The 27,709-nt window shown below is 42.6% G+C and overlaps 1 protein-coding gene across 8 annotated transcripts in view; it reads left to right on the plus strand.

Annotated features, from left to right (window-relative positions):
* The window catches only part of STK31 (serine/threonine kinase 31), a 482,717-nt gene that overhangs the window by 347,252 nt on the left and 107,756 nt on the right, over window positions 1-27,709 (plus strand). For all 8 annotated transcript variants that reach the window (XM_029589101.1, XM_029589104.1, XM_029589105.1 and 5 more), the window contains 2 exons: window positions 9,299-9,430; window positions 24,384-24,485. In XM_029589101.1, the coding sequence (XP_029444961.1) occupies window positions 9,299-9,430; window positions 24,384-24,485 (234 nt within the window). The remainder of the gene's footprint in view (window positions 1-9,298; window positions 9,431-24,383; window positions 24,486-27,709) is intronic.

Here is a 27,709-nt window from a genome sequence, read left to right on the forward strand (position 1 = left end):
GATTTCCTCGCGGGATCCACCTTCAGACCCCTTCGGGTCCTGTCTCTTTGTTCTCTCACCTTGAAGATGGTACTCTTGCTGGCTGTATGTTCAGCCCGCCGCATCTCAGAGCTACAAGCATTATCCTGCCGTGATCTCTTTCTCAGAATCACTCCAGAAGCTATCCATCTTCGAACGGTTCCCTCCTTTCTACCTAAAGTGGTTTCCCAGTTTCATCTTAATCAAACCATATCCTTGCCTACCACGGCGGGTCTGAAGAAATCTGAAGAAGGGCGTTTATTGCGCCATCTCGACATTGGCAGATTGCTGCCCAGATATTTGGAACTTATACAAGACCTACGAAAGACGGACCATCTGTTCATCCTGTGCAGCAGGAAGAAGCAAGATGAAGCGGCCTCGCGGCCCACCATCTCCCGCTGGATTAAAGAAGTTGTCAGAGCAGCGTACGTAGAGGCTGGGAAGTCTCCGCCTCTACAAGTCAAGGCTCATTCTACCAGAGCACAAGCAGCATCTTGGGCGGAATCCAGGATGCTATCGCCTGCGGAAATCTGTAAAGCGGCTACATGGTCCTCCCTCCATACCTTCTCCAGGTTCTATCGTCTGGATGTCCAGGCCAGGGAGGACTCGGCATTTGCGAGGGCAGTACTACATGGGCCTCAGGCAGCCGCCCGCCCAGGCTGGGAGTAAAGCTTTTGTACATCCCATTTGTTCTGAGTCCATCTGGCTACACGCCAGGAAATGTTGGGATTACTACCTGATAATCCCCTTTTCCTTAGTGTAGACAGATGGACTCAGCATCCCGCCCAGCTGCCTGCGTACATGGGTATCACCGGTTCAAGGTAAGCCATGTCATCTGTTTCCATAAGAGCGTACACTCTACCAGGTGTCCACGCCTTCCGGTTGGGAATGCTGGCGGTCTCCAGCTACTATCAATCGGTCAGGGGAATCCTGTTTCACTTTTTAACACTGCGTCAGTACACACATCTATAACAGCTTTTGCAAGGAAGATTACTGAATAGCTACGCTTCCTGTGGGGATATATACGCCCCCGTGCTGACGTCAGGTCCGTCTCCAACTGCTAGCACGCGGATACTATCCCATTTGTTCTGAGTCCATCTGTCTACACTAAGGAAAAGGGGATTATCAGGTAGTAATCCCAACATTGGCCATCTTCCAGTCTTCAGGTACATTGGTGATTTTAATGATAGGTTACAAATTTTTACTAATAGATCTGAAATTTTATTTTTTAGTTCTTTCAGAACCTTGGTGTGTTTACCATCTGGTTAAGGTGATTTACTACTCTTCAATTTGTCGATCAGGTCTACCACATCTTCCAGGTTCACTGTGATTTGGTTCAGTTGATCTGAAACATCACCCATGAAACCCTTCTCCGGAATGGGTATCTATCCAGTATCCTCTTCAGTAAACACTGAAGCAAAGAAATCATTTAATCTTTCCATGATGGCCTTATCTTCTCTAAGTGCCCTTTTAATCCCTTGTTCATCCAACAGTCCAACCAACTCCCTTGCAGGCTTTCTGCTTTAGATATGTTTTAAAAGTTTATATTGAGAGGTTTTGCCTCTATGACCAACTTCTTTTCAAATTTTCTCTTAGCCTGTATTATCAATGTCGTAAATTTAACTTGCCAACGCTTATGCTTTTATCTTATTTCCTTCTGATGGATCTTTCTTCCAATTTTTGAATGAAGTTCTTTTGGCTAAAATAGCCTTTCACCTCACTTTTTAACCATGCCAGTAATCATTTTGCCTTCCTTTCACTTTTCTTAATGTATGGAATATATCTGGTCTGTGCTTCTAGGATGGTATTTTTAAACAATGTCCACACCTCTTGCACACTTTCCTTTATAGCTGCACTTTTCAGTTTTTTTCTAACTATTTTTCTCATTTGATCAGTTTCCCTTTTGACAGTGTAGTGCTAGAGCCGTGGATTTATCTACTGGCCCCTTCCAATCAATAATTCAAATTTGATCATATTATGATCACTATTGCCACGTGGCCCCACCTCGGTTATCTCTTTCACCAAATCCTGTGCTCCACTGAGAATTAGATCTAAAATTGCTCCCTCTCTCATTTGGTTCCTGAACCAATTGCTCCATAAAGCTGTCATTTATTCCATCCAGGAACTTTCTCTCTAGCATGCCCTAATGTTTCACTTATCCAGTCAATATTGGGGTAATTAAAATCTCCCATTATTACTGCACTACCAATTTGGTTAGCTTCCCTAATTTCTTTTAGGATTTCACTGTCTCACCGTTTTGGCCATAAGGGATTTCTACGCATATAGATTCGATTGCACATTTAGTCTTATGCCTAAATGTACCTACAGTACCTGAATGTAAACCGATGTGATATCTCAGATCGAATGTTGGTATATAAAAATAATAAATAATGTAGGATCTTTATCCTGTTGCGCTCTATGCCATCCTAGACATAAAGCGCCACCCCACAACCAAGATGCTCCTCTGCCATTGCGATATAATTTGTACACTGCTATAGCACTACGCCATTGATTATCCTCTTTCCTCCATATCCTGAGATGCCAATTAAGCCTGTCATTTTGCACTGCTGTACTCTAATTCTCCTATCTTACTTCTTAGACTTCTGGCATTAGCATACAAACATTTCAAAGTGTGTTTTTTGTTTGTATTTACATTCTGCTTTTCAGTTGGCAGGGACAAATTGGAATCTTTTAGCTCAGGTGAGTTTTTTTTTTTTAATTATAGGCACTTGGACTACTTTTGTTATTAGTGGAACCTCTCTGTTGGGATGTCCAAACTCAAATGCTTCATTAGTATTTTTTGAAGATACCTCCCTCCGAGCCATGCACTGCTGAGCGACTGTCTACTTTCCCCTTTGTTCTAGTTTAAAAGCTGCTCTGTCTCCTTTTTAAAGGTTAGTGCCAGCAGTCTGGTTCCACCCTGGTTAAGGTGGAGCCCATCCCTTCAGAAAAGACTCCCCCCTTCCCCAAAAAGGTTCCCCAATTCCTTACAAAACTGAATCCCTCTTCCTTGCACCATCGTCTCATCCACGCATTGAGACTCCGGAGCTCTGCCTGCCTCTGTGGACTTCTGCATGGAACAGCGAGCATTTCAGAGAATGCTACCCTGGAGGTTCTGGATTTCAGCTTTCTACCTAAGAGTCTAAATTTGGCTTCCAGAACCTCCCTCCCACATTTTCCTATGTTGCTGTTACCCACATATTCCATGATAGCCGGCTCATCCCCAGCATGGTCTAAAATCCTATCTAGGTGATGCGTGAGGTCTGCCACCTTTACACCAGGTAGGCTTGTTACCAGGCAATCCTCATGCCCACCAGCCATCCAGCTGTCTACATTCCTAATTGAATCACCTACTATGACGGCCGACCTGACTCTTCTTTCCTTGGCAGGAGCCCTGGGAGACACATCCTTGGTGCGAGAGGACAATTCACCACCTGGAGAGCAGGTCTTTGCTACAGGATCATTTCCTGCTGCACCAGGTTGATGCTTTCTGATGATGAGACCTTCCTTCCTCCAAGACAGCACCAGGGATGCAAGACTTGGCTACTATTTCCCTGAAGGTCTTATCTGTATACCTCTCTGTCTGCCTCAGCTCCTCCAGGTCTGCCACTCTAGCTTCCAGAGAATCGGACTCGTTCTCTGAGAGATAGGAGCTCTTTGCATTGGATGCACACGTACAATTTCTCATCGGTGGGTTAAAGAAATCATACAGGTGACACTCAATGCAAAATACTGGGAGGCCCCCCTCTTGCTGCTGGACCGCTGCTTTCATCTTAAATTTGCTCAGTTCCTTGTTAAGTTTTAGGTTGCTATGAGTGTAGGATTGCATACAATTAGGGTCCTTTAAATGTATTTGCTATATATCTAGTAGTGACCCTCAAGGGAATGAGAAAATTATTGATAATGTGTGGGAAATTTTGAGTTTAAATTAAAAGGCTGAATTTTTATTTTTTGGTTAAATTTGTGTGGAATTCACACCTGCCTATAAATTAAAAATGGTATCTGAATTCAAGAAATAATGGGATAAATGTAGGTGATCTCTGAGGGAGTGATGGGAATTGTAAGGGCTAGATAAATTAGACAGATGGGCAAACTAAATGGTCTCTGCCATCTTGTTTGTGTTTCTATGTATCACCTTGGACCATGCTACTTCACTTTATGGAAAAAAAAAAAGCAAAGGCATGGTTATTCAACCAGTCCTTTTCCCATTCTGTCTGTTAATAAATGTACATCCACTCTGCTTGGACATTTATGCAATAGCTGCATATGATACTACAACTAGTGTTACTGCTAATGCACCTGTTAGTCTACTATAATTTAATTGTAATCTGTTTTGAGAACAGAATTGGAGAAGTGGAATATAAAATGTTTGTAAATAAAGCTATCAAAAGATGGTCCTCAGGCAGGAGAGGAAAATGTCCTTGTGGTTAGATTGAGTTGGGTCCTGGAACCCCATGATCCCTGGAATGGAGGGGTTAGCAAAACTTGATATTCTGTAAGTGGAACACCCCCATAGTAGATCTGTTTGCATCTCCTCAGAACAGGAAGGTCCCACTGTTCTGTTTCATTAAAGTGCCTCAAGGCAAACTAGTTTCAGATGCCTTTGCTCTTGATTAGAGCAAAGGCCTGCTGTATGTATATCCTCCAATTTCACTTCTTGCAAAAGGTTTGAAGGTAAGAGAAGGCCAAAACACCATGAACTTCATAGTTCCCCCTTTTTACCAAAATAGATTTGGTTCCCACTCTTCAAGGAGTTGTCCATTAGGGATCCAGTCAGATTGGGGAAATGTACAACTCATCACTCAGGATCGAGAGCCGTCACACCATCCTAATTTTAGGTCCTTGGCTTACATAGCCTGGATGTTGAGAGGGTAACTCTGCAGCTCCTGTATCTCTCACAGGATGCATCTTGTGTTCATTTGACTTCAAGAAAGAAATCCTATGAACTAAAGTGGAGGAAGCCTTGTGGTGTGAGCAAAAGACTTTAGACGTTTTTGGGTACTTGCCAGGTTCTTATGGTCTGGATTGGCCACTGTTGGAAACAGGATGCTGGGCTTGATGGACCCTTGGTCTGACCCAGTATGGCATGTTCTTATGACGTTTTCTCCTGCTCCACACAAAAATTTCTGAATTACTTTCTATGTTTGTCTGTCAGATCTCAAGACTTGGCCCCTTATGACCATGTCGAGAGTAGACCTATCTCTGTACAGTCTTTGTCCAATTCATGTGGGGCCTGCCTCATTTGAAACCTACTATCAGGCTCCCCCGCTGTCTTGGGACCTCAGCTAGGTACTGACCCAGCTGATGAGTTATTTTGAGCTGCTGCACTCCTGTTACCTGAAGTACCTAACCTGGAAGGTCGTATTTTTGGTGGTGGTAACTTCGGTGTGCAGAGTCATCAAGCTTCAGGCCGTAGTGAATTTTCTTATACCTAGATTTTTCATAATAGGCTGCTTCTACACCCATAGAAAGCCCACCTAGCTTTTTTATTTCACAAACTTGGGATTCCTATTGCCAAACAAACTTTATCCTTTTGTCTAGCAGGTTGCATCTCCTATTATGCCCTGGCAGGCCTAAATCTGGTGGGCCATGTCAAAGTTCATAGTGTCAGAGCTATGGCACCATTGGCAGCCCATCTAAGATCGGTGGTCTTGGTGGAGATCTGCAAAGCTATGATTTGGAGGTCTTGCCACACATTCACCTCGCATTATGGTTTGAACTGGATTCCCGATGCAGCAGTAGGTTGGGCCAATCAATCCTGCAGAATCTGTTTGTGTAGAATCTAACTCATCCCTCCTAAGGCCTTTTGTTTTTATTCGAGGCTGCCTCTTATAAGAAAAATATAAAGAGAAAAGGCTTGTTGCAACCAAAAAGTTGATTCTTAGCAAGTAGACAGATGGACCCAGGACCAGTGGGTTATGCTACCCTGCCAGCAGATGGAGAATGGACCAAGCTGATATCACAATATATATACTCCTGCAGTGACCTCAGCCTGCCAGTATTCTCAGTCTCCAGCAAATGGTGGACATGCATCTCCCTATGGGGATTGCTGTGAATTTTGAAAAGAGAATTTTGTATATTGAGAAACGAAAGGTCCCTTCCCCAGTTGAGAATTCCTAGGGTGATTTCCATGGTCCCTCAGAGGTATGCTTTGGTCTGGTAGCCGGTTTCCAGCGTGGACTTAGCTGCTTGTACAGCTGAAAATCAGTGGGTGCAGAAGGCTGAGTGCGGCGGTGATGGCAGATGCCCTCCCCCCGCAGCCAGAGACAGTCTCTGTACTCAGCCAGTAAGCGGTAAGCTCTGGTAAGTTTAAAAAAAGAAAAAAAAAAGAACTTTTATCTACAGAGACAGGTGGCTTTAGGCCTTCCTTCAGTCTCCATGCTTGGTGCACCATCCCGATGTTCCCACTCCCGTTTGGAGTTAGGGGAACTGGGCAGCTTGGCGGGTTGAGTGACCCAGGTGGGCTAGGCCCTGCAGTAAAGTTTTCTTAGCATGCTGCGTGGCAGGCTGTGGTGGCGTTTTCTTGCACGCTTGTGCGTGCTTTATTGTGGTCTACAGGACGTCTGTGTGCGCAGTGCACCGGCTCTGCACACGTGTGCGCAACTTCTGCGCGCATAACATTTTTGTGTGTGGTGATACACAGCAGCAGAATGCACTAGTAGTGCATACGCCTTGCTGTACTTATTGCTGGGGCAACTATAATTAGTTGCGCAACTTTTTTTTTAAGCGTGAGCCATTTGAACACACAGTTACCGCCACTCATTGTGCTGGTAAACAAGAAGCCTAAGTGCCTTTCTCTCTGTGTTGCCTGTCATATTAGGGCTTCTCAGCCTGACCTGTCTTCCAACATGTGTCAACACTGTTCGGATGATCAGGGAGAGCTTTCTTCCTTGGATTTTGCTAAACCTGGATCCTCTCTGATGATCTGGTTACAGTTTTGGCTGGAAGTGTGCCAGATCTTGGTATTCCCTTGACTGGCTCCTCTGCAGGAGATGGCAATTCAGTTGGACCCGCTCCAGTACCTTCTGGGCTTGGTTTGGATCAGTCTGCTTTTTCTTGGGTGGAGTTTTTTTCAAGGTTTACAAGCCTTTGTTCAGGCGCATTTCTCCTCTTTGCCCACTTCTGTCTGTTCACCCTGGGAATCCTCTGTGAGGACCTGGATGGCACGGATGATGAGGTGGATCCTGATTCTTTGGAAGATGGTAAAATTCCTCTTAGTTTAGAGATGTATCGAACCATGTTATGGTTCTTTCACAGAGATGAACTACTGGCCCTGATTTCCCAGACAGTGAAGATGCTGGGAGTGCCTGGGGCGAGTTCTTTGTCAGAGCCAAAGAAAAATCCCTTTTTGGTCTCCTTGCGTAAAGCCTCTTGCTTTTTTTCCTGTTATGGATACCATTCAAGAATTGATTGATCTTGAATGGGTCGCCCTAGAGGCAAATTTCAAAGGGGGTCGGGCATTTGGCCTCCCTTACAGTTGCCGGTTCCTTTGTGGAGTCTTAACCTGGTGCTGGATTTTTTTTAGCGGGCCCTATATTTCAACTGCTTTGTAGCCTTCCTTGTGGTTATTGACCCTGAAGACAGTGTTCCTGGTGGCGGTGTGTTCTGGGTGTTGCATTTCCGAGTTGCAGGTTCTGTCTTGCTGGGAGCCATTCCTTCGGGTGACTGTAGGGGCATTGCAGTTGCATACAGTTCCTTGTCCTTCTTGTGTAAGGTGATCTCGGAGTTCCTTTTGAATCAGTCCATTTCTTTGCGATCCCTGGATAAGGTCAGGGACGTGAAGCAGTACAGTCTCCTGCATTCCTTGGATGTCAAGAGACTTGCGCAGTATCTGGAGGTTTCTGAACCTTTCTGAAAGTCAGATCGTCTGTTTGTCCTTCAAGGTGGAAGGAAACAGGGCCAACCTGCTTCATGGGCTACCATAGCTCGCTGGATTAAGGTGGTCATCACTGCCACGTATGTGGATGCTGAAAAGCTATTGTCTACTCAGTTTAAGGCTCATTCCACTAGAGCTCAAGCAATGTCATGGGTGGAGGTTAGGTTGTCTCCAGTTGACATTTGCCAAGCTGCGACATTGTTGTCTTTACACACCTTTTCCAGGTTTTATCATCTGGATATGCAGGCCTGGGAGGATGCAGCCTTTGCATGTGCAGTGTTGACTGGACCGCGGGCAGCCTCCAGCTCTGTTCGGGAGTAGCTTTGGTACATCCCACTGGTCTGAGTCCATTTGTCTACATGATAGGAAATGGCGAAATTACTTACCTGATAATTTTGTTTTCAGTAGTATAGACAGATGGACTCAGCTTCCCACCCTTGGCTGCCAACTGATGGGATCCGTATCCCCACAGGACTATTGATACAAAGGGATTACTGGTAAGTGTTCATCCAGTCCCTAGCTTGGGGTACCTATGTTCTTACTTGAGTACAGTGTTTATTGTTGGTCGAGTATAGTTATGTTTGACTGTTTTTAATCAAGTTTTTTTTACTAGTCTGTCCACAGTTGCTTTTGAAGAGAATAGTTGCAGGCTGGGGTCACTGCAGGAGTATTTGTACTGTGATGTCAGCTTGCACAGTTTCCATCTGCTGACAGGGGAGCATAACCCACTGGTCCTGAGTCCATCTGTCAAAACTAAGGAAAATGAAATTATCAGGTAAGTAATTTCTCCACTTTGATCATTGGCTTTATTTAAAGCAGTCTGAAGCTAGAAATTCCCCACTTTTGAGGACACTCATGCTGGCTGTCCTTGCAGAAAGAGTTGTTTAACTGTAAGAAATGTTATCCAAGCACAGCAGGGTGTCTGTCCTCATGGAACCCACCCACCTTCCCTTGGAGTTGTATTCTCCAAATTTAAGCTAAGAAAGTAGACTGAAGGGGCTCCTGCATGGACACATGGTATCACAGCATGCTGCACATGCCCAGTAGGTCACAAAGTTCTAAAAACTTTGACAAGTTCTAGGTTGGGCTCCATTAAATGATATCGCCCACTTGTGAGTTCTGACATCCTGAGAATACCCATTATAGGTAAACAATTCTGCTTTATTCAGACAAGATGCCCAACTCAGCCCATTTGATAATGGCCACAAGGGAAAGTGGAGGAGAAAAGGGAAGGAATTCATAAATTGCGGGAAAAAAAAATTTCAGGTGGAAAATTGCTATGAAACCAGAACCTATAATTATAAACTTAATATGCAGTAGAGCAAATGATTTGAATACTTTGTTTGAATACTGTCGTCACATACTAAGCAACTGTAGTAACTAACTTATTTTTACAACTCTTAGTTTAAGAAGCAGATCTTGGAATGGCTCAATAAAAGTCCAAATGTTGACCATTTGCTGTCCATTAAGAAAACAATAAAATGTCTCAAGGCTCAGCTAAGGTGGAAGTTGGTTGAGAAGAGCAACATGGAAGAAGTATGTGAATGTTTCATCAATTTTCTATTTTAGATTTAATTGATTATTGAATGTCTGTATATGCTCAGATTTTCCTGAAAATAGCTATGTGATATAGAAAACTGAGTGTATTTCTGAAACTATCATAGCAAGACTGTTTTTGGCCTGTTTGTATTGAGAGTTAGCATAATCAAAAATATACAATGGCTATAGAATATTTACACTTCTTTCCAAAATTTTCACCATTTGTTGCTTTACAGTTTGGAAGTAAAATGCATTAAACCAGTGTTTGTTCCATGTAGCCATACATTGTATCCCACAACTGCCAACTAAAAAATATTACAGAATTTCTTAGAAAATAATGTAGAAATAAAAACGTGAAATAGTTTGATTGGGTAAGTGAACAGCCCCTGCCCTGTTTCCCAGTACTTCTACAGCAATCCTAAATAATTAAAATCTCTGGTATAACCATTCGCTTTCAAAAGTACACACTAACAGGCCGATTCAGTAAAGTCCGCGGGAGAACGGGCAAACGCCCACTCTCCTGTGCGCGCGATTCTATATTTAAATGAGGCCCAGCAGTAAAAACGGACAAAAGGAGGCGCTAGGGACACTAGCGCCTCCTTTTGGACTGGAGCAGCGGCTGTCAGCGGGTTTGACAGCCGACGCTCAATTTAGCCGGCGTCTGTTCTCGAGCCCGGTGACAGCCACGGGCTCGGAAACCGGACACCGGCAAAATTGAGCGTCCGGTTTTCGACCCGATAGCCGCCGGCCGACTTCAAATTTTTTTTTTACTTTTGGAAAGTTTCGGGACCTCCGCACAGAAAAGCAGTTTTTACTGCTTTTCTGTGCACTTTCCCAGTGCCTGAAAAAATTAGCGCCTACCTTTTGGGTAGGCGCTAATTCCTGAAAGCAAAATGTGCGGCTTGGCTGCACATTTTGCTTTGTGAATCGCGCGGGAATACCTAATAGGGCCATCAACATGCATTTGCATGTTGTGGGCGCTATTATGTTCAGCGGATTGGACGCGCATTTTTGGCCCCTTAGTGAATAAGGGGTAAGGGAAAATGCGCATCCAGTGGCGGGTTAACAGTGCGCTCCGTCAGAGCGCACTGTACTGTATCGGCCCGTATGTGAATGACAGGATAAATTCAGTGATTTCCAGTTTAGTTCTCTCTGCCGGATGTTGTATTTCAAAGCAAAGATCTAGTCGTGCACATTGAAGCTATCAAAAGAACTGCAGGACAAAGTTGTGGGGAAAGCACATCTGAGGATGGGTATAAAAGAACTGCAAAATCCTTGACTGTCTCTGAGAAGAGTAAAGACAGTTACTAAGAAGTAGAAGGTGTATGGCACTACTAAGCCCCTCTGGAGAGAGATCCTGTTCCTCAAACTTGATTATCAAGCAAGGAGGAGCCTGGTCAGGGAGGCAACCAAGAGGCAATTGGCAATTTTGAAAGAGCTACAGTTTCTCATAGCCAAGACTAATCAAAGTGTTCATATAACAATAATAATCCAAACACTCCACAAATCTAGTCTCTATGGTGTAGGGTAGCAAGAAGGAAGCGATTACTCAAAGCCCACCTTGAATCCAGTTTGAAAGTATGCAAAGGAACACTCAAGGAATACTGTGTAGCCATGTGGCAAAAGGTAAAATAGAATATTTTGGTTCAAATGCAAAGTTTTTTTTATTTCTGGTGCAAACCTAACTAAATGCATCACCTAGAGAACACCATACCTACTGTGCAGCATGATGTTGGCAGTATCATATGTTAAGGGATGTTTATCAGCAGCAGGGACTGGTGCACTTGTTAAGGCAGGAGTGGCAATAAATGGAGAAAAAAGTCATTGAAAACCTGCTGCTAATTGCAAGAAATCTGAACTTGGGATGGAAGACTTTTAGCCTGATGTCAACCTGAAGCACACAGCCAAAGCTGCACTGGAATAGCTAAGGGAACAAAAAAGTAAATGTCTTGGAGAGGCCCAGTAAAAGCCCTGACCTCAATCCAATTGAAAAACTGTGGCATAATTTGAAGATTGCTGTACATCAAAGGGTACCCAAGAAATTTTAAGGAGCTTGAACAGTTTGTAAAGCAAAATGGTGTAATATTGGCAAAGCTAGGTATGCAAAGTTGGAAACCTATCCTAACAGACTCCGCAGTAATTGCTCCAAAGATGCTTCCACCAAGTATTGACTCAGGGATGGAGACTTATCTACTTGTCTTTCAGTTTTGTTTTTTGGATATGTATATGCTATGTTCCTCATTAAAACATTTCTGCTGCTGAAAGGTGTGGAATATGGTGTGTCGAATGGAAAAAAAAATCCTACTTTAAATCATGCAAGCCTGATGCACTGACAACAAAACGTGAAAAATGTTCAAAGGGGTGTACACTTTCTATAGCCATTGTATGTCTGAGCTGCATGCACTATTACTGTCATTTGATTAAAATGGAATATGCTAGAAGATTACCTGACTTATATTATGAAGAATGTGCTCATTTCCATAATGATAAACAATTCACCCTTGACTGTGTGATTTTAATTGGATGATCAGATTGACTAGTTTTGTGAATGTGTATGTTTTAGAGTTAATAGAAGTAGAATATGACTTCCGATAAGGACCGCCAACCAATCTAATCTGACCAATTTGCTTCCTTTTGCAATGCCAAAGATTTATGATTTTGCCTTCTCCACAACTAAAGATCATTTCTTCTTAAGCCATGCTTTCTTGAATCTTATCACTGTTTTGGCTCATCCACTTAAACTGTGAGGCTGTTTTATGAATCTTTCACCCTTTCTGTGGAGAAACATTTCCTAATGTTAACTTCGAGTCTACCCTATTTCCTTTGAGTCTCTTATGACCTCTTTTAAGCCAGTCTGTTTGCATCTGCTGTGTCTTATCTTTACACCAGAAAATATACAAACTGTGTTCCCAGTGTAGTGGCTAGCCAAACTCCAGTACATCTGGTGTAAAGGTAAGATACAGTGGATACAACATACTTCTCAGCTAGGTTGGTCTCATGGGTTAGTGTGCACTTCAGTATTGTTACAGCCTTTCTTTTTTGCTCCTTCCTTTCTCTCTATTAGTAAGCTTGCTATTAAACAGTTTTTTCCAGGCATATTTATGTGAAATAACAGTGATGCTACAATAGTAAAAACACACGATCTAAAATGTAGAACATTTTCAGGTTCTTGGATATACATGTCACTGATCAGGCATTTTGGTGTCATGATTGTGTTGATGTTTTTTTTCAGCCTTTTCTAAAGGTTAGCTTATAAAACAGTCACCCTGGCTAGTTTCATCTCTGCTTTTAACTTAATGTTATAATTTCAATTAACTCTCCCAGTCCTGTGCAGGGGTTATCACACTTTCTAGAATAATGATCCTCATCTTGGTTCTTCAGTATCCCCGGCCACTCTTGTTTTTAAGATGGTCACAATAAATATACCTAGACTTTATCCTGTATGCAGTGGAGGCAGTGCATGCAAATAAGTCTCTTAGATATTCTGTGTAGGTCTTAAAAACCAGACTGGCCAGGGAAATCCCCCAAGGATAGGTTTAAGGACAACTATCCTAAAACAAGGTCATAAGAGGCTCAAAGGGGTGGACTCAGAAATTAATAAGTAGCTTTGTGAGATGCACACTTGTAACTTCGTTTGGATATGACAGATCAATTCAACTGGCCTTCATCTGCCACTGCCATTATCTAGTTTACTCCTGTTAATATATGATCTCAGCAGGTCACGTAGAACCTAGGCTATTTCTGCAGTAATCTTTATTTTTAGTTTTTCCTTCCTTTTATAGCCCTGTCTCTCTCTCAAGATATCCAAAATTATCTATTTCATCTCTTCATCCATGCATTGAAGATCCTAGAATGATGCATTCTATCCTTCTAACCATACATAGTTAATACCTCAGAAAATACCACTATCGTTGCTTACTTCCTAAGATCAACCCTGATTTCTTGAATTTCTCTTGCACTATATTGTTTGGCTTCTAGTGAGGTCATATGTCATTTAGTGGACTGACATTCCCCCTGACATCCCTTCTCCAGCAATATTAAAAATGTGGTTTGTATCCTGTTATCTGAGAATCCTAGTAGGCATTTGATTTTTGTCACCCTCCAATTTTGTCCCCAAATTAATTCATCTAGTGATTGCCCCCCAACCAGAAAGTGTTTTCTGTTCTTATATTTATGCTTGAGTTCTTTCGTTAGGTTGTCTCCATCAACTTCTCTCCATCTCATAAGTTTTTTTTGAGAGACTTTTATTGCCAATGCTGTGAAGGCATTCCATAGTGATATAATTTGGGGTGCATGTAACTCAAGCTCCTATCCTACCTGAATCCACTAATCTACTCTTTGTCCTCTGGATTCTAGAATAGCAGTGGTGGCTGAGGAGCTTCCTTCTTCCTTGCTGTGTGGTTTTGGTTTCCTGCTAGTGAATAGCAGGTTCTGATACAGGAAGGGGAGAAGAGGACCAGTGGAAGGAGAAGCTGCTGCCACCCTGCTTGTTGGATGCAGGAGTTATCGTAGGGAGGGCATGCAGGAAGGATGGGCAAAGAGCCAGTTCATCTCCTACAGATACACCAACAGTCAGAGGGGAGCCCGGACTGAGAGCAATTGCCTATAGTCTGTTTGGGTTCTAGGCAGAAGGCAGCCGGTTTGCTGCTGTTACGGTATGGCCAGGGTCAGATATGCTCCATTTTGTGCTTAGGCCAAAGGAATGAGTGAGGGAAACTAATCCCAATCTGAGAGAGGGAGATGGGTAGGCTGAAAGGCAAGGAGAGCTACTGCAGGAGGGAAGAAACATATGTTGGGAATGCTGAGGAGGTGGCAAAGCCAGATGGGTTTGAGGGAAGAAGCTTAAAAGCCGCTCTTAAAATTGTCCTACAGTTCTGTATTTGTTCTTCGTCAACAAGAAGGGCTAAATTAGCCGTGCCACATGGTGGATTCATCTGGTACCAAATGGATCCTTCTCTTAGCGCATAGTTTTCTTTACTGAGAATGTGTGGGAGCCCCTTAGTCTTTTTTTTTTTATCTGAGTTGCTGTACAAACATGTACCCTTTCTGTCTTTCGATTCTTCATTTTAACACTTTTTAGTTTGTGACTTCTCAACACTTTTCATGTTGTCTCACTGCCTCTGCAGCCCCTCAACAGCACATTTCATTGCTCCAAGAAGAAAAGGAAAAAATGTCCAGCTGTAAGACCACCACTCTGTGTCTTTAAGGATTGTGTGTATGGTAAGAAGATATCTATTACTGATGGCCATGACAGTTGCTATTAGTGTCTGGGACTAAGTTCCCATTGTGGCCAGATGTTACCACAGACTCAGAGGTCCAGAGCCTAGAAGATGGACTTATGCAGGTCGCTAAAGAATTGCAGTCAATCTTCTTCCCAGAGCGGAGCCTCCTTGAGCTCTCCTGGTACCATATTGAGCAGGAGCTCCTCAATCAAGGCTCTCCCGACTTTGATGCAGGCCTTCGAGCCTTTCACCTATCTAGGTTGAGTAAAGAGCAGAAGCACCAGATTCAGGAATCTGTAAGCCTGCTACGGGAACTATGGTTTTCAGTGATACACAAAAAGAAGCAGAGCCATGTGTTGGAGCTGTCTGTGCTGTCGAAGAGGCATTTAGGGATCCATCCCAATGCATTCAACTGCATCGGCATATTAAGCCTTGGTGCTATTGCAGCATTACAGCCTGGCTTCATCAGCACTGATGATTCTGGAACTTTCTATGCACCAACCCACTGTGCTATTGATGCATCCGGGCTCGCAGCCCCCAGCGCCTTAGGCCCCGAAACATGAATTGATGCAGCAGCTCTCTGTGCAGTTTTAGCAATTTATCAAATTGTTGCAACGCTCACCAGCTCCATCAGCTTTATTCAAAAAAAGCAAGAGATCTGGAGGGGGATGTGCTTCAGTTATCCCCCTCCAATCTCTAGAGCAATATTACCATCGAGGCTTTTGGAACATGGACTTTGTCTAGAGACACCTCCATTGATTTGTTCCATGGTATTGCTGGTTTCCATGCAGTCCCCCCTCCCCACCCTCTGTTCAGTTGCTCTAGAAAGATTCTGCCTCCTGGTGGCCAGTGTAAATTTTATCAAAATGGTTTCAGAAGAAGTTTTTGCTTCAGCTCCTGGTCAGAGGTCACAGTAGCCCATAGAGTTGAAGATTTTTTGTTTCCCTGGCAGCTAGGGACAAGGAGGGCATTCTGTCCAAGGTGTCTGGTTTGTTCCCTCAAAAGGGAGAGAATCCCTCTTGCCTCCACACTGAGGGATATCCCATCAGAGCTTCTGCCTGAAGGGATCTAGTCCCTACCACTCTCACTGTGCAGTGTAGCTAGTTGGAGGGCATCCCCCAGGAGAATATTCCCTCTCCAGATGACAGAGGTCCCCTGACCTGGTTGCCTGTCTTGTCATTGGTGTTCTAAGTCTCTCACTCTTCAGATTAGAGGAAGGATAGATGAGGATTCCTTCTGATCCCTCTACCTGACTCTCCTGAACACTCTTCATTCACTGCCAGAAGACTGCTTCTATTCTAAGATTTTGGATAAATTGGAAAAGGCCCTGAGAGCATTTGCAAGGACAAGGACCCCTGCACAGAAGTCTTTGGTCTTCTCCAGACCCTGGAAACTCTAGCTGAACCTGCAGCAATCATAAGAATATAAGATTTTCCATACTGGGTCAGACCAAAGGTCCTTCACCCCAGTATCCTGTTTTCAACAGTGGCAAATCGGGTTACAAGTACCTTAAGATATCCCAGAAGGTAAATAGATTCCATGCTGCTTAGCTGATTGCCAGGTTCTTATGGCCTGGATTGGCCACTGTTGGAAACAGGATGCTGGGCTTGATGGACCCTTGGTCTGACCCAGTATGGCATTTTCTTATGTTCTTATGTTCCTTGCGTCCACCTTAATGGTTTACAGACTTTTCCTCCAGGAGCTTGTCCAAACCTTTTTTAACCCAGCTATACTAACAGCTTTCACTACATCCTTTGGCAGTGAATTCCAGAGCTTAATTATGCATGGAGTAAAAAAAAAAAAAGGTTCTTGTTAGGGTCGCCGGCTGCGGCGGCCCACGACCGGGCTCAGGTGTCATGGCTGCCAGCCACGGCGGGTCGCAACCCGGGTCGGGCCAATGGCCGCAGCAACAGTGCTCACCTTGAGCGTCGGGTCCTGCCGGAGGCTCCTGCGGTGGCAGGCAGCCTTCCTCGACCTTTCCGCAGGACTGCTACTGCTGCCCAGCCCGGCCGCATGGTTCCTCTCGGCCGGGCTGGCTCCTCCCCCTCTGTTGCTGCTAAGGGCCGCGCGCGTGGCTGAAGAAGATATTTAAAGGAGCCATGACAGGGATATGGTCATGGCTCCTCCTGGGACTCCGCCTCCTGGTTCCTGTACTTAAGGCAAGTTCTGACACTCAGACCTTGCCTTGGTATTGAGGCTCTGTGCTTGGTTCCTGTGTCGGTGTTCCGGATCCACTCCTTGTTCCGTTTCTGCTCTTCTCCTCATTGGACTGATTCTTTGGCCCCTGACCCTCGGACCGGCGGTGGTGATCTTCTGGTATCGACTTGGACTGGCCCTGGACCCTTCTCCTTCTTTGCTCCTGGATTGGCTTCGGACCATTCTCCCATCTGCTCCTGGACCAGCTCTCGACCTCTCTGGACTTCGACCCTCTGACTGGATTGGGACTGTTCTTCAGCGTATACTCCCGGACTTCTCACGACCTGCTGGAGGCGCCTGCATCCAGACCATCTTCATTCTTCAGGGAGTCTCCTAAGTCCCAGGGGCCGTGTCCCTATGGGCTCCTCCTGGGGGGATCACGAGCTTCCAGGGTGAAGCCTTCATCTAAACATCTTCAACAGGCCTTGCCATCCGACTGTAGAGACCGACGAGGGTTAACTTCCTTCTCGGCAGTGCTGACTCTACCTCGGAACAGGGGTCCACTCTCCGATTCCTAACAGTTCTCCTATTTGTTTTAAATGTACTACTTAATAACGTTATTGCATGTGTCCCAGTCTTTGTACTTTTTTGACAGCATAAACTGATTTATTTTCACCTATTTTCATTCCACTCATTTTATAGACCTCTTTCTTATTTCCCTTCAGCCATCTGCTCTCTAAGCTGAAGTGCCTTAACCTCTTTAGCATTTCCTCATAGGCGAATCGTTCCACCCCTTTTATCATTTTGGTTGCCCACCTCTGTACCTTTTTCCAATTCCACTATATCTTTTTTTGAGATGCAGTGGCCAGAATTGCACTCAGTACTCAAAATATGGTTGCACCATGGAGCAATACAGAGGCAATATATTTTCTGTTTTACTCTCAATTTCTTTCCTAATTCCTAGCATTCTATTTGCTTTGGATACCGCTCCACACTGAGCAGAGGATTTTAACATATCCATGATGGTGTCTAGATCCTTTTTTCTGAGTGGTAACTCCTAATGTGGAACCTTTCATTGTTTAGATTGCTCTTCCCTATGTGCATCACTTTGCACTTGTTCATATTAAATGATGTTTATTTCTCTGCCAGTTTATTTCCCTGTCCAGTCTTGCAATGTCTCTTGTGTCATTTGCAAATTTGATCACCTCACTCATTCCCATTTCCAGGTCATTTATAAATGTTAAAAAGCAGTGGTCCTAGAACAGATCCCTAGGGTACTCTACTATTCGCCTTCTCCCTTGAGAAAATTGAACATTTAAACTGTTTTATATCTTTTAACTAGTTCTCAATCCCACTATAGGACATTGCCTCCTATCCCATGACTTTTTAATTTTCTAAGTTTCTTATGAGGGACTTTGTCAAATGCTGTCTGGAAATCCAGATAAATTATATCAACTGGCTTTCCTTTAGCCACATGTTTTATACTTAAAAAAAAAAAATAATAGATTGATAAGGCAAGACTTTCCTTGGCTAAATTCATGTTGACTTTGTCCTATTAAACTGTGTTCAGTCATTTTCTTTGATATTTTCTGCCATCCGGCTCATCAATCTATAGTTTCCTGAATCACCCCTGGAACCCTTTTTAAAACTTGGCATTACATTGCCATCTCTCCAATCTTCAGATACCATAGATGAGTCTAAAGATAGTTTACAAATTGCTAATAGTATGTCTGCAATTTCATTTTTCAGTTTTCAACACTCTGGGATGTATCTTAGTGCACTCAGTCCTACGAGATTTTTGGCACAAAGTAGCCGATTATATGGCGGAATTGCTGGATGTTGCAATTCCCCTTACCCCATTGTGGTTGTTGTTTGGGTGTATATCGCCAATTCGCATCAGATCCTGGTTCACGTATGCTCTTACATAAAGCAAGTCTGGTGGGGAAGAGAGTGATTCTCTCAGTCTGGAGGTCTCCTGACAACCCATCATTTTGGGTCTGGAGGAATTTCTTTCATGGAATGATGACCATGGAGACCTTAGCTTCTCAGATATCACCCTGCAGTAGACAGCGTTTTTTGAAGGTGTGGCAGAACTATCTCCAATCTTTACCACATCGGGCACGTAGCCTTGTAGTTAATGATTAACTTTCCTAAGTTGGATGTTCTTTGGGTGGGATCATAATACTCTGTGTGGGTTTGGGGAAGGGAGGGGGGGACAGGGGGAAGTATTTCAGTTTGTTGTACTATTGTATTGATGATCTGAGGAGGGACCAGAATCAACCCCTCCTTAGTGTTGTATTTATATGGTATAAATCCAATAAAATCGTTTAAACATAAAAAAATAAATAAATGTAGAGAAAATCAGGTGTGCTGGCCTCTCCTTCCCCCCTCCTAGTAGCCAGAAAGCTGGACCTTTAAACAGAGTTCATCAAATCCCTGGATAAATGGGGTGTGCAGCTGCCACTCCAGTCTGTCTTCATGGAATCAGCACTGAAAAAGGCAAAAAAACCCAAGGATCTTCAAAGCACACCAAGCAAAGATCCTAGGCTGCTGGATTTTTTTTTTTTGAGGGGAAAGGGTTTTCCAGGACTCGATGCTTAATGCTTGCATCGCCCACCAGTTTTGAATGATGCAGTACTTGATTGCATTGAGAAGACTAAGCTGCTGCTAGACTTGGGGGAAAGAGGCCAGTCAGGGTATCCGCAGGCTCTTTGAGACGCTGAGGAGTGGTGTGAATGTCATCATCTTTAAGTACACGAATCGTCTAACACTGCAGCCATATAGTCTGCCTCAGCCCTTGAAACATGATGAATGGCTTGATTAAGGGCCAGTAGTCTGTGCAAAGACACCCATAAGTTGGCAGACTTGCCATACTCTAGGGAACACCACTTTTGGAGGCAAGCACAGGGAAATTGTCTAAATCAAACAACACCATGTGGCTGTCCAGTCTCTATGGACTCTGAGCAGCAATCCTCATATATGTTACTTAATTCACTTTTAAATGCATCTGTTTCCAAAGACACCCTTTGTAGTATCATGCCCCACCTGTGCTTCCACAGCAACAACCTTTGGCTTGCAGACGTCGACATGAGAGATGTCAACCAAACTTTTTACAAAAGGCCCAGTCCAAACCAGGTCCTAGTTTTTAATCAATTTCAGCTTTCAGACCTTGACCCCTCCAGTAGGAAGGAGAATCCGCCTTTTCCTGAGGAATAGCGAAAGATAACCAAGGACCATTGAATCCTCAAGCTTGTGGAATCCGGTTACCAGTTCTTCTCCCACTTTGCAGCACTATTTCATTGTTCAGCCTTCAATCAGGATCTGTCTTGCATGACTCAACTTCATCTTGAGGCAGTCACATCTCACCCTGCAGATGATGGAACCTGTCCCACCCAACTAGCATGGCAAGGAGTTCAGTTCCCTTAATTTCTGCATCCTCAAGAAATGGGGGGGGGGATCAAAGCCTATCCTGGATTTACAAACTCTAACCTAGAATCTGTTGTGGGAGAAATTCAAAGTGAACTCCTTCTACACCATCCTGCCCTTCATTCAAACATGGCCTGGATCTGAAAGTTGCGCATGCTTACATTCCCATCCATTCCTATTGGCACCACCTTTGTTTTGTGGTGAATTTCTCACTACTAGTATAGTGCTCTCCCTTTCAAACTCTTCAGCATCAAGGATATTCACCAAGTGTTTGATAATAACACATCTTTGTCATCAGATCTGTTTTCCCTTATCTGGACAACTGTCTCAAGACAGGATCCTCTCAAACAGCAATGTTGCACTCCCTGCAGATGATAGCATCTTCAATCACTGGGATTCATTGTGAACTTCAAGAAATCAAACCTTGCCCCATCCCAAAGAATCAATATCGTAGTGGCATGGATAGACACTGGAGGAAAGTGTTTCTTCTGGTGGAAGGAGCATGCTACCTCTAACCTTCTGTATCAACCACTGGACCAGGGATAAACTCCCAGCTAGGGAAGTGTTTGTTGTGCTCAGCCACATGTTGGTAGCGCTTCATATAGTCACCTTAACCTGCTTTAACAAGTGAATTTTTCATTGGGGCCTCCACATTTAGTGGGATCAGCTACTTCAACCATTATTATCCCAGGCAGAGGTCTCTGGAAATGAGGTTACTTCACTGGTGGCTAGACCCGAACATCCTGGAGATGGGCACTCCCCTTCAACTGCTAGCCATCAAATGACATTGACAACAGAGGGGTTCACCAGGGGATGGTGTGTGTACTTGGATTCATGCCGAATATAAGGAACCTTGTCCACAGAATTCTGTCAAACAGTCTGCTGGAGCTTTGAGCAATCACAGTCTTTAAGAGATTTTTCTCATTTCCTTTGGGGAAAGGGAATTCTCATCCAAATCAACAGTAAGGCAGCATTGTTTTTTATCAACAAACAAGGAGGCTCTGGATCATTGACCCATTGTCAAAAATACTTAAGAATTTGACAATGGGTTTGCACTCACGAGGCTTTCGTTCAGGTGATCTCTTTCTGGGATCTTCAAAACACTGGCAGACTACATTAGCAGTGTTTCATCCTCTCAATAAGCAGTGCATCAGACAAGTTATTTGATCTTTGGAGGCATCTGTTGATCAAGTTACTGACTTCTGAGACAAACAGGAAAGTGGAAAGATTCTGCTCCATTCTTCAAAGCAAGTGCAGATCTGCTTCAAATGCTTTTCTGCTCAAATGAGTTGCAGATCTACTATACATGTTTTCTGCCAGTTCCACTGATAGCCAAAACAGTGCAGAAAGCAAGCATTGATCAGACTTGTTTTAATACTCGTTGCTCCAGTGTGGCCCAGGCAAATGTGATTCTTGTATATTGTCCAGTTGTCCATCAGCTCCCTGATCCCTTTGGGATGTTAACAGTTCAAGAAGAGGGTCACATGTATCATCTGTACCTCTCCTTTCTCATTTTGACAGCGTGCATACTAAGTACTTACTAATGGTTTCCTTATTGCCCAATGAAGTTGAAGATGTGTTAGTTTCGGCCAAGAAGCCTTAAACTTTAAATGGAAATGCTTTTCATCCTGGTGTAGCTTACTGGACTCGTTTGCTTCCAAAACCACAAGACTTGCGTCAATACTTGTTCGTCTTTACCTCATCAGTTAAAGTGTATCTTAGTGTGATTGCAGCTTTCCGTGTTAAAATGGATGGAAAACCAATATCCAGATCCCATAGCCAAGTCATCAGTGCTATGGGATCTCAATATGGTATTGGCACAGTTTATGAAGCCACCTTACAAATTGGAGTTAACTTCCTTGAAGATTTTCAAATGGAAAGTAGTGTTCCTAATGGTATTATATTGGCTAGAAGAGTCACTGAGCTTTTAGGCTTTAGTGCATTACTCAGCATACATGCAGTTTTGCCACAATAGTGATGCTTGGCCCAAACCTCGAGTTTTTCAAAAGTGGTTTCAACTTTTTATATCAAGGCATCAAGTTGCCCATATTCTTTCTGAGACTGCATGTGCATGAAGGTGAGAATCTTTTATTCAATAGACTGTGAAAGGGCCTTTGCTTTTTTATTGGAAGAGAACTCAAATCACATTGTCAGGCCTTGCAGCTTTTCATCTCTTATGATCTTAACAGACTGGGCATAGCAGTTGCCAAATGTACTTTGTCCATTTGGCTAGAGGACCATATGACACATTGCTATACTCTGGCTTGGCCTATCAAGGCTCATCAGGTGAGAGCCATGGCTACAGTGGCTCATTTGTGAACTATGCCTATTGAAGATATCTACAATACTGCATCTTGATGGTTAGTTCACACCTTCATGTCCTATTACTCTCTGGACAATCTATCAAGAAGTGACAGTAAATTTGGACAAGCAAATTTGCGCGTCCTGTTCATCCAGTAGTCAACTTTCCATGGTGGGGTCTGGGTTGCTATTTTAGTAATCACTTCGCTGCAACCCTCAGCTTGAGACTCCCTATGTATGATGGCTAATTCAGCCCTCTTGCTGATGGAGAAAACAAATTTGCTTACCATAAACAAGGTTCGTATACAGCAGACAAATTAGCCATGCTTAAAAATGTCTTCCTCCTGGAAAAGTCGACTACTTAGTTAAAGCTCAGCTCTCCAATCAACTGAGAGGCTCATGAGGCAGCACCTCCGTGAGAATGCCCACATAAGCTCAGTAATGCAAAAGCTATATGAGCTAAGAGAAGTGCCCATTTGGCGCTAATTCTGCCTGCTATCAAAGGTGAGCCCCGTTTACAATTGGCAAACTTACTTTACTTCTATTTTCATTTGTCTTGATTGCTTCCTAGAGTTCTATAAATCACACTTTGAGAGAGCAGTCTTCATTTCATCAATCTTATATCTGGGGTCTCTTGGCAAGACTTGATTTGCTTTTAGAATATCTTATGCATTTACTATTTCTTCACCTATGAATTCTGCTAGCTCAGACTGCATCCTCAAACAAAAGAATGTCAGCTGCTTCTCCAAGATTTCTGTGCTGGACTGGTGGAAGTACTTACCTGATCTTTACTTGTTTCTGGTGCTACAGATTTGCCACCTCTACCAGCAGATTATCCACTCCTTCACCTGCCCATGGCAAATTGCAGCTTCTCATGTGTGTGTGTGAACTTAGTGCTGCAGCATCACATTTTCAACTCTTTCCCCCCCCCCCCCCCCCCCCCTTTTTCCATTTACTGCTTTCTGAACTGAACAGGCCCTGATTGCAAGCTGCTATTAAAAGTTTACAACCCAGATTATTCTCGGTTGCCTTTAAATGTGTACATATTGGATTTAAGGTAGCAAGCACATGAAGGGGTGCCAATTCATCCCCTTGGAGAAGAAAAAACTGGCATAGAAAGGAATAAGCATTAGAGAGTCTGGTCTCCACAGGCTTTTTCAACACCGTAATTTGTTGGGGCAATGAAAATGCACATGGGGACAAACACATCTTGGTTCTGCTTACAGTAGTCTTTGGGTCTGGTGACTGCTGATTAACAAAGCATAGAGAGGAATGTGAGGTAAAATATGGCAGAAAAAAAAGCCATGGTAGTAATGTTAAAAACTTAATTTTCCCATTCTGTAGCCATATGATTAAAAATTAATCAAAAGTTGCACACACAATTCGATATAATTCCCCTTTTCCAAGCAATGAAAAATCTATTATGGGGGAAAAGTCTCAAATATTAATTGAAAATAAGGACTATGAAATAATACATATGCAAGGGCAAGTGTCTTTTTGGTGTTTCTCATTGTGTGTTCTGTTTATTCTTTCCTTTTTTCATGAAGCAAAGTTATGCAAGCTCCATTATGTTCCTAGTTTTGGGTTTTTTTCCCTGCAGTAGAATCAATAGAAATCACCTGTGACTGGGAGCCACTTGCAACTCCCGGGGCTACATTCACTACTGCTCTGAGTGGGCTCCTTGAACATTTGTAGTCCCAACCAGGTTCTAGAACAGGCATCAGAACGAGGAATCTACTAGGCAACATAACAAAATGAATTATCATCTTTAACGTGTTTACGTCTGTGAGTTTTTATGATTACTATAGGCATCAGAATTCTTGGAAGTAAAATAAATGCTATTCTAACTTGTTTTCTGTATGCAGTCGGATGAGTACAGTGATTCTGACATGAGGAATATAAAAGAAGAAATCGTTTCACTTCGAAATAAGATTTTTCAGGACATAATCCTGGAACAAGAAGAATATGTAAGCTGTCTTATATTAATATAAGTTTGAAAATGTGTTGAGCAAAATTAACTTTTTTTTAAATGAAAATCAAAGCATCTATATCTTCACTTGCATCTTCACAGACAGGCTTTGGAGTTTTTCTGTAACTGTTTCTTTGTGACTTGCATTGTGTGGACAGAATAATGGGTATCATGTACCTTACTAAACACTCCCTGTCATGAATAACTGGGATGTAAGTGATCACTAGCTGCTCATATTTCAGTACTACCAGGGTTCATTTATAATAAATTTGTATTCTTTGTAGATGTCTCAAAGCAAGATCTCCAGGATATATTACAGCACTTCTGGAGTAGGAAAAATATTGCATCCCAATTCTGTTAGGCATTTCAAGATGATTACTTGCCCAGGGTCTCAGAGTTCTGGCAGAGAGGGTTTGAACTTTCATTGGTGGATTTCTTTTGATTTTTAAATCTGTTAAACTTAATCTTCTCTCTGTGTTGGCATAAGCCCCAAATTATCCAGCCATTGCTATTTCAGCTGAGGCATGTTATATGTAGGAAATGTATTCATTAGAAAGTCATTTTTTAAATTTATATTCCATCTTATAAAATAGACATGCCTTCTACCTTAAATTTCCAGCAGAGTACTGTTTTCCCTTGGCTGTTCAGTATAATTGTTTGTGTGGCCTAAATTAACACTGAAGAGATTTTTTTTTCTTTGGTTAAAATTGTTGGGTTTAAACTTTAATAAAGAATCACACACTAAGAAGTTATTTCATCCAAAAATTATTCAGAGAGACTTAGGGAAAATGTATAAATTTTTAAGTGTTCAATTCTTTTATTTACAAATCACATATGTTACAAGTGAATAGTGTTTATAAAGAGTTTATAAAGTGTTTATACACTGTCTTTCCACTCTGCGCCTTGTTATCCCCCCTCCCAGTTCTCTCTCCCTGTTAATATGTAATTTCAATCCTCTATTGTTCAAATGTAAACCGGTATGATGTCCCCACTAATACTGGTATATAAAAGTTTCTAAATAAATAAGAGAGAAGCTTTTTGTTTTTCCAATTTACATATTGCCCATTTCTCAATCGACAGATTTACAATAGAAATACATAATTAAAACCAAAACATATAAATCAAAACAAAACCTAACTAAAATTATAAAACATTAACTACCATGTATAAACAAAGTAAATCTATTCTTATAATGGATGAATCCAATTATTTCTTGTTTCAGTTATGTTAGCAAACAAAATAGAAAAAATCATGTTAAATTTCTTGTGAGGTAGCCTGGCTTATTCTTGATATACAGAGCATTTTTTATAGATTTTAGAGTATAGACTTTACATGCATTCATTATTAGGTGTGGTCTCTTATCTGTATTCTGAGTTTTCAGCAACAAAATGTTTTAAGATTTTCCATAAATTAATAAAATCAGTGTGTTTCTCTGTGTTATACATATTTCAGATAACCAAATCATACAGGGTATCATATCAATCCAAAATTTGATTTTTGTGGTTCTGGTTTCTGTTAACAGCATATCCTTAATTTAGATGTGGTTAATATTCTTGCTTGATTAATTTAATCTAAAATATTCCATTGCTATCCTGCTGCTTTCTCAGCTTATTTGGCAACAGTTTATCTGCTTTGTCTCCTTTGTCATAAAGAGCTGTTCTGCGTTTCTCAAACTATTTTCCACTTTCAATGCTATAATATTGTTTAGCTCTCCTTTTACGTAACATTTTTAAAATCTCTGCACATTTTCTAATATCATGAGATCTCGTCTATGTTTGTGAAATTTATATTCCCTCTTTTCCTTAATAGTTGCCATAGATATGAGCTGACCTATGATCATTTCTTTTGCTGCATCCCATACAATTGCTGAAAAGAGATTCTCAGTAGTATTTAATAATAATAAAAAAAAAAAATCTGTTTTTTCAAGGCTATTCTCCACTAGTTGTTCTATTAATAGACTGTCCCTTAATGACTATCCAGGCAGAGCTTCTACACCCAGCTAGTCTTTAAAATGTTTTATAACAGAAGAATGTTCAAATCAGGTGATGGAATCACTCTTATTTCCAAATAAGGAGTCAGCCTTACTCTATATAAATTAAGCTCAATTCTTGAATATGAATTTTGTGCCACTAAGTGTAATTTCTTGTTCCTCTGTTTAAACGTCTTCAGACATCCATTAATCCCATTGCCTTCATCAACTGTTGTAAATTATTTTTTGTCCTGTAACTTCTCGTTTCTGCTTCTCAGATTTGTTCAATATAAACTCGTATACCAAATTAAAATCTCCTACTGTGATACCTTCAGCAAAAGCTCTAGGTTTGATTAAACAATTTCTTGCAAGCACTAAAATTGCCTAAAATAAGGGCCAAAAAGTGAACATAAGGTAATCTTACCCACTAAGTGACCTTTAATTCAGGGCTTCCCAAACTGTAGGTCAGGACCCCAGAAGGGGGTCACTAAATCTTCACCTGGGGTCACAAGTGCCTCATATGGCAGCACTCTTGAGCAGCATCGTAGTGGAAATCAGCATAGGGCCTGTGAGGCAGCATGTTCTCACAAGCCCTGCAGTGGCTCCTCCTGTGCATGAGAGAACCCTGCATGAGAAGGGTTAAACGCTATTGCACAACCTGTAAGTTTGAACTATCCCTCAGGCCCCATGCTGACTTTAATACTGCTGCTCCTCGCATATCACCAGTCATGAGGGCAAGGGAGGATGAGTTGTCCATGGGCCACTGGATATTTCCACTGCTCCTTTCTTCTCACCCACCACTAAACTTATCCAAGAGAAAAATGTTGCCCCTTTCATCAGCCTGCACTCGTCTCATCCATTGGCATTCACCTTCTGCCCAGTATCTAAAGGAAAATGTTGCCACTGACCCTGGCAAGGAGATGTTTGGAGAAGAGGCTATTTGAAGGAAGAGATGAGGCAGGAGGGGTTTGAGGGTTGGATAACTTGGAGAGGGATTGGCTGTGGAGGGTGAGAGAGAAGAATGACAAATCAATTGAGGGATGTAAGAGGAGTTGGTTGTGAGAGGGGATCAGCTTGGGGGGATTTGAGAAGGTTTGGAGAGGAGGATAAGCTGGGAGGAGAGAGAGGGGATGGGATAACAGAGGATCAGTTGGTGCATGTAAAAAGGGCTGGAGAAAGTGAGAGGGGAGGTGAGTTGGAGGTTGAGAGAGTGGGGTACATTGAAGGGGAGGAGGGTAAGAGAAGATGCTCTG

Source organism: Rhinatrema bivittatum, chromosome 2, assembly GCF_901001135.1.
Source record: "Rhinatrema bivittatum chromosome 2, aRhiBiv1.1, whole genome shotgun sequence".
In the NCBI taxonomy this organism is placed as follows: domain Eukaryota; kingdom Metazoa; phylum Chordata; class Amphibia; order Gymnophiona; family Rhinatrematidae; genus Rhinatrema; species Rhinatrema bivittatum.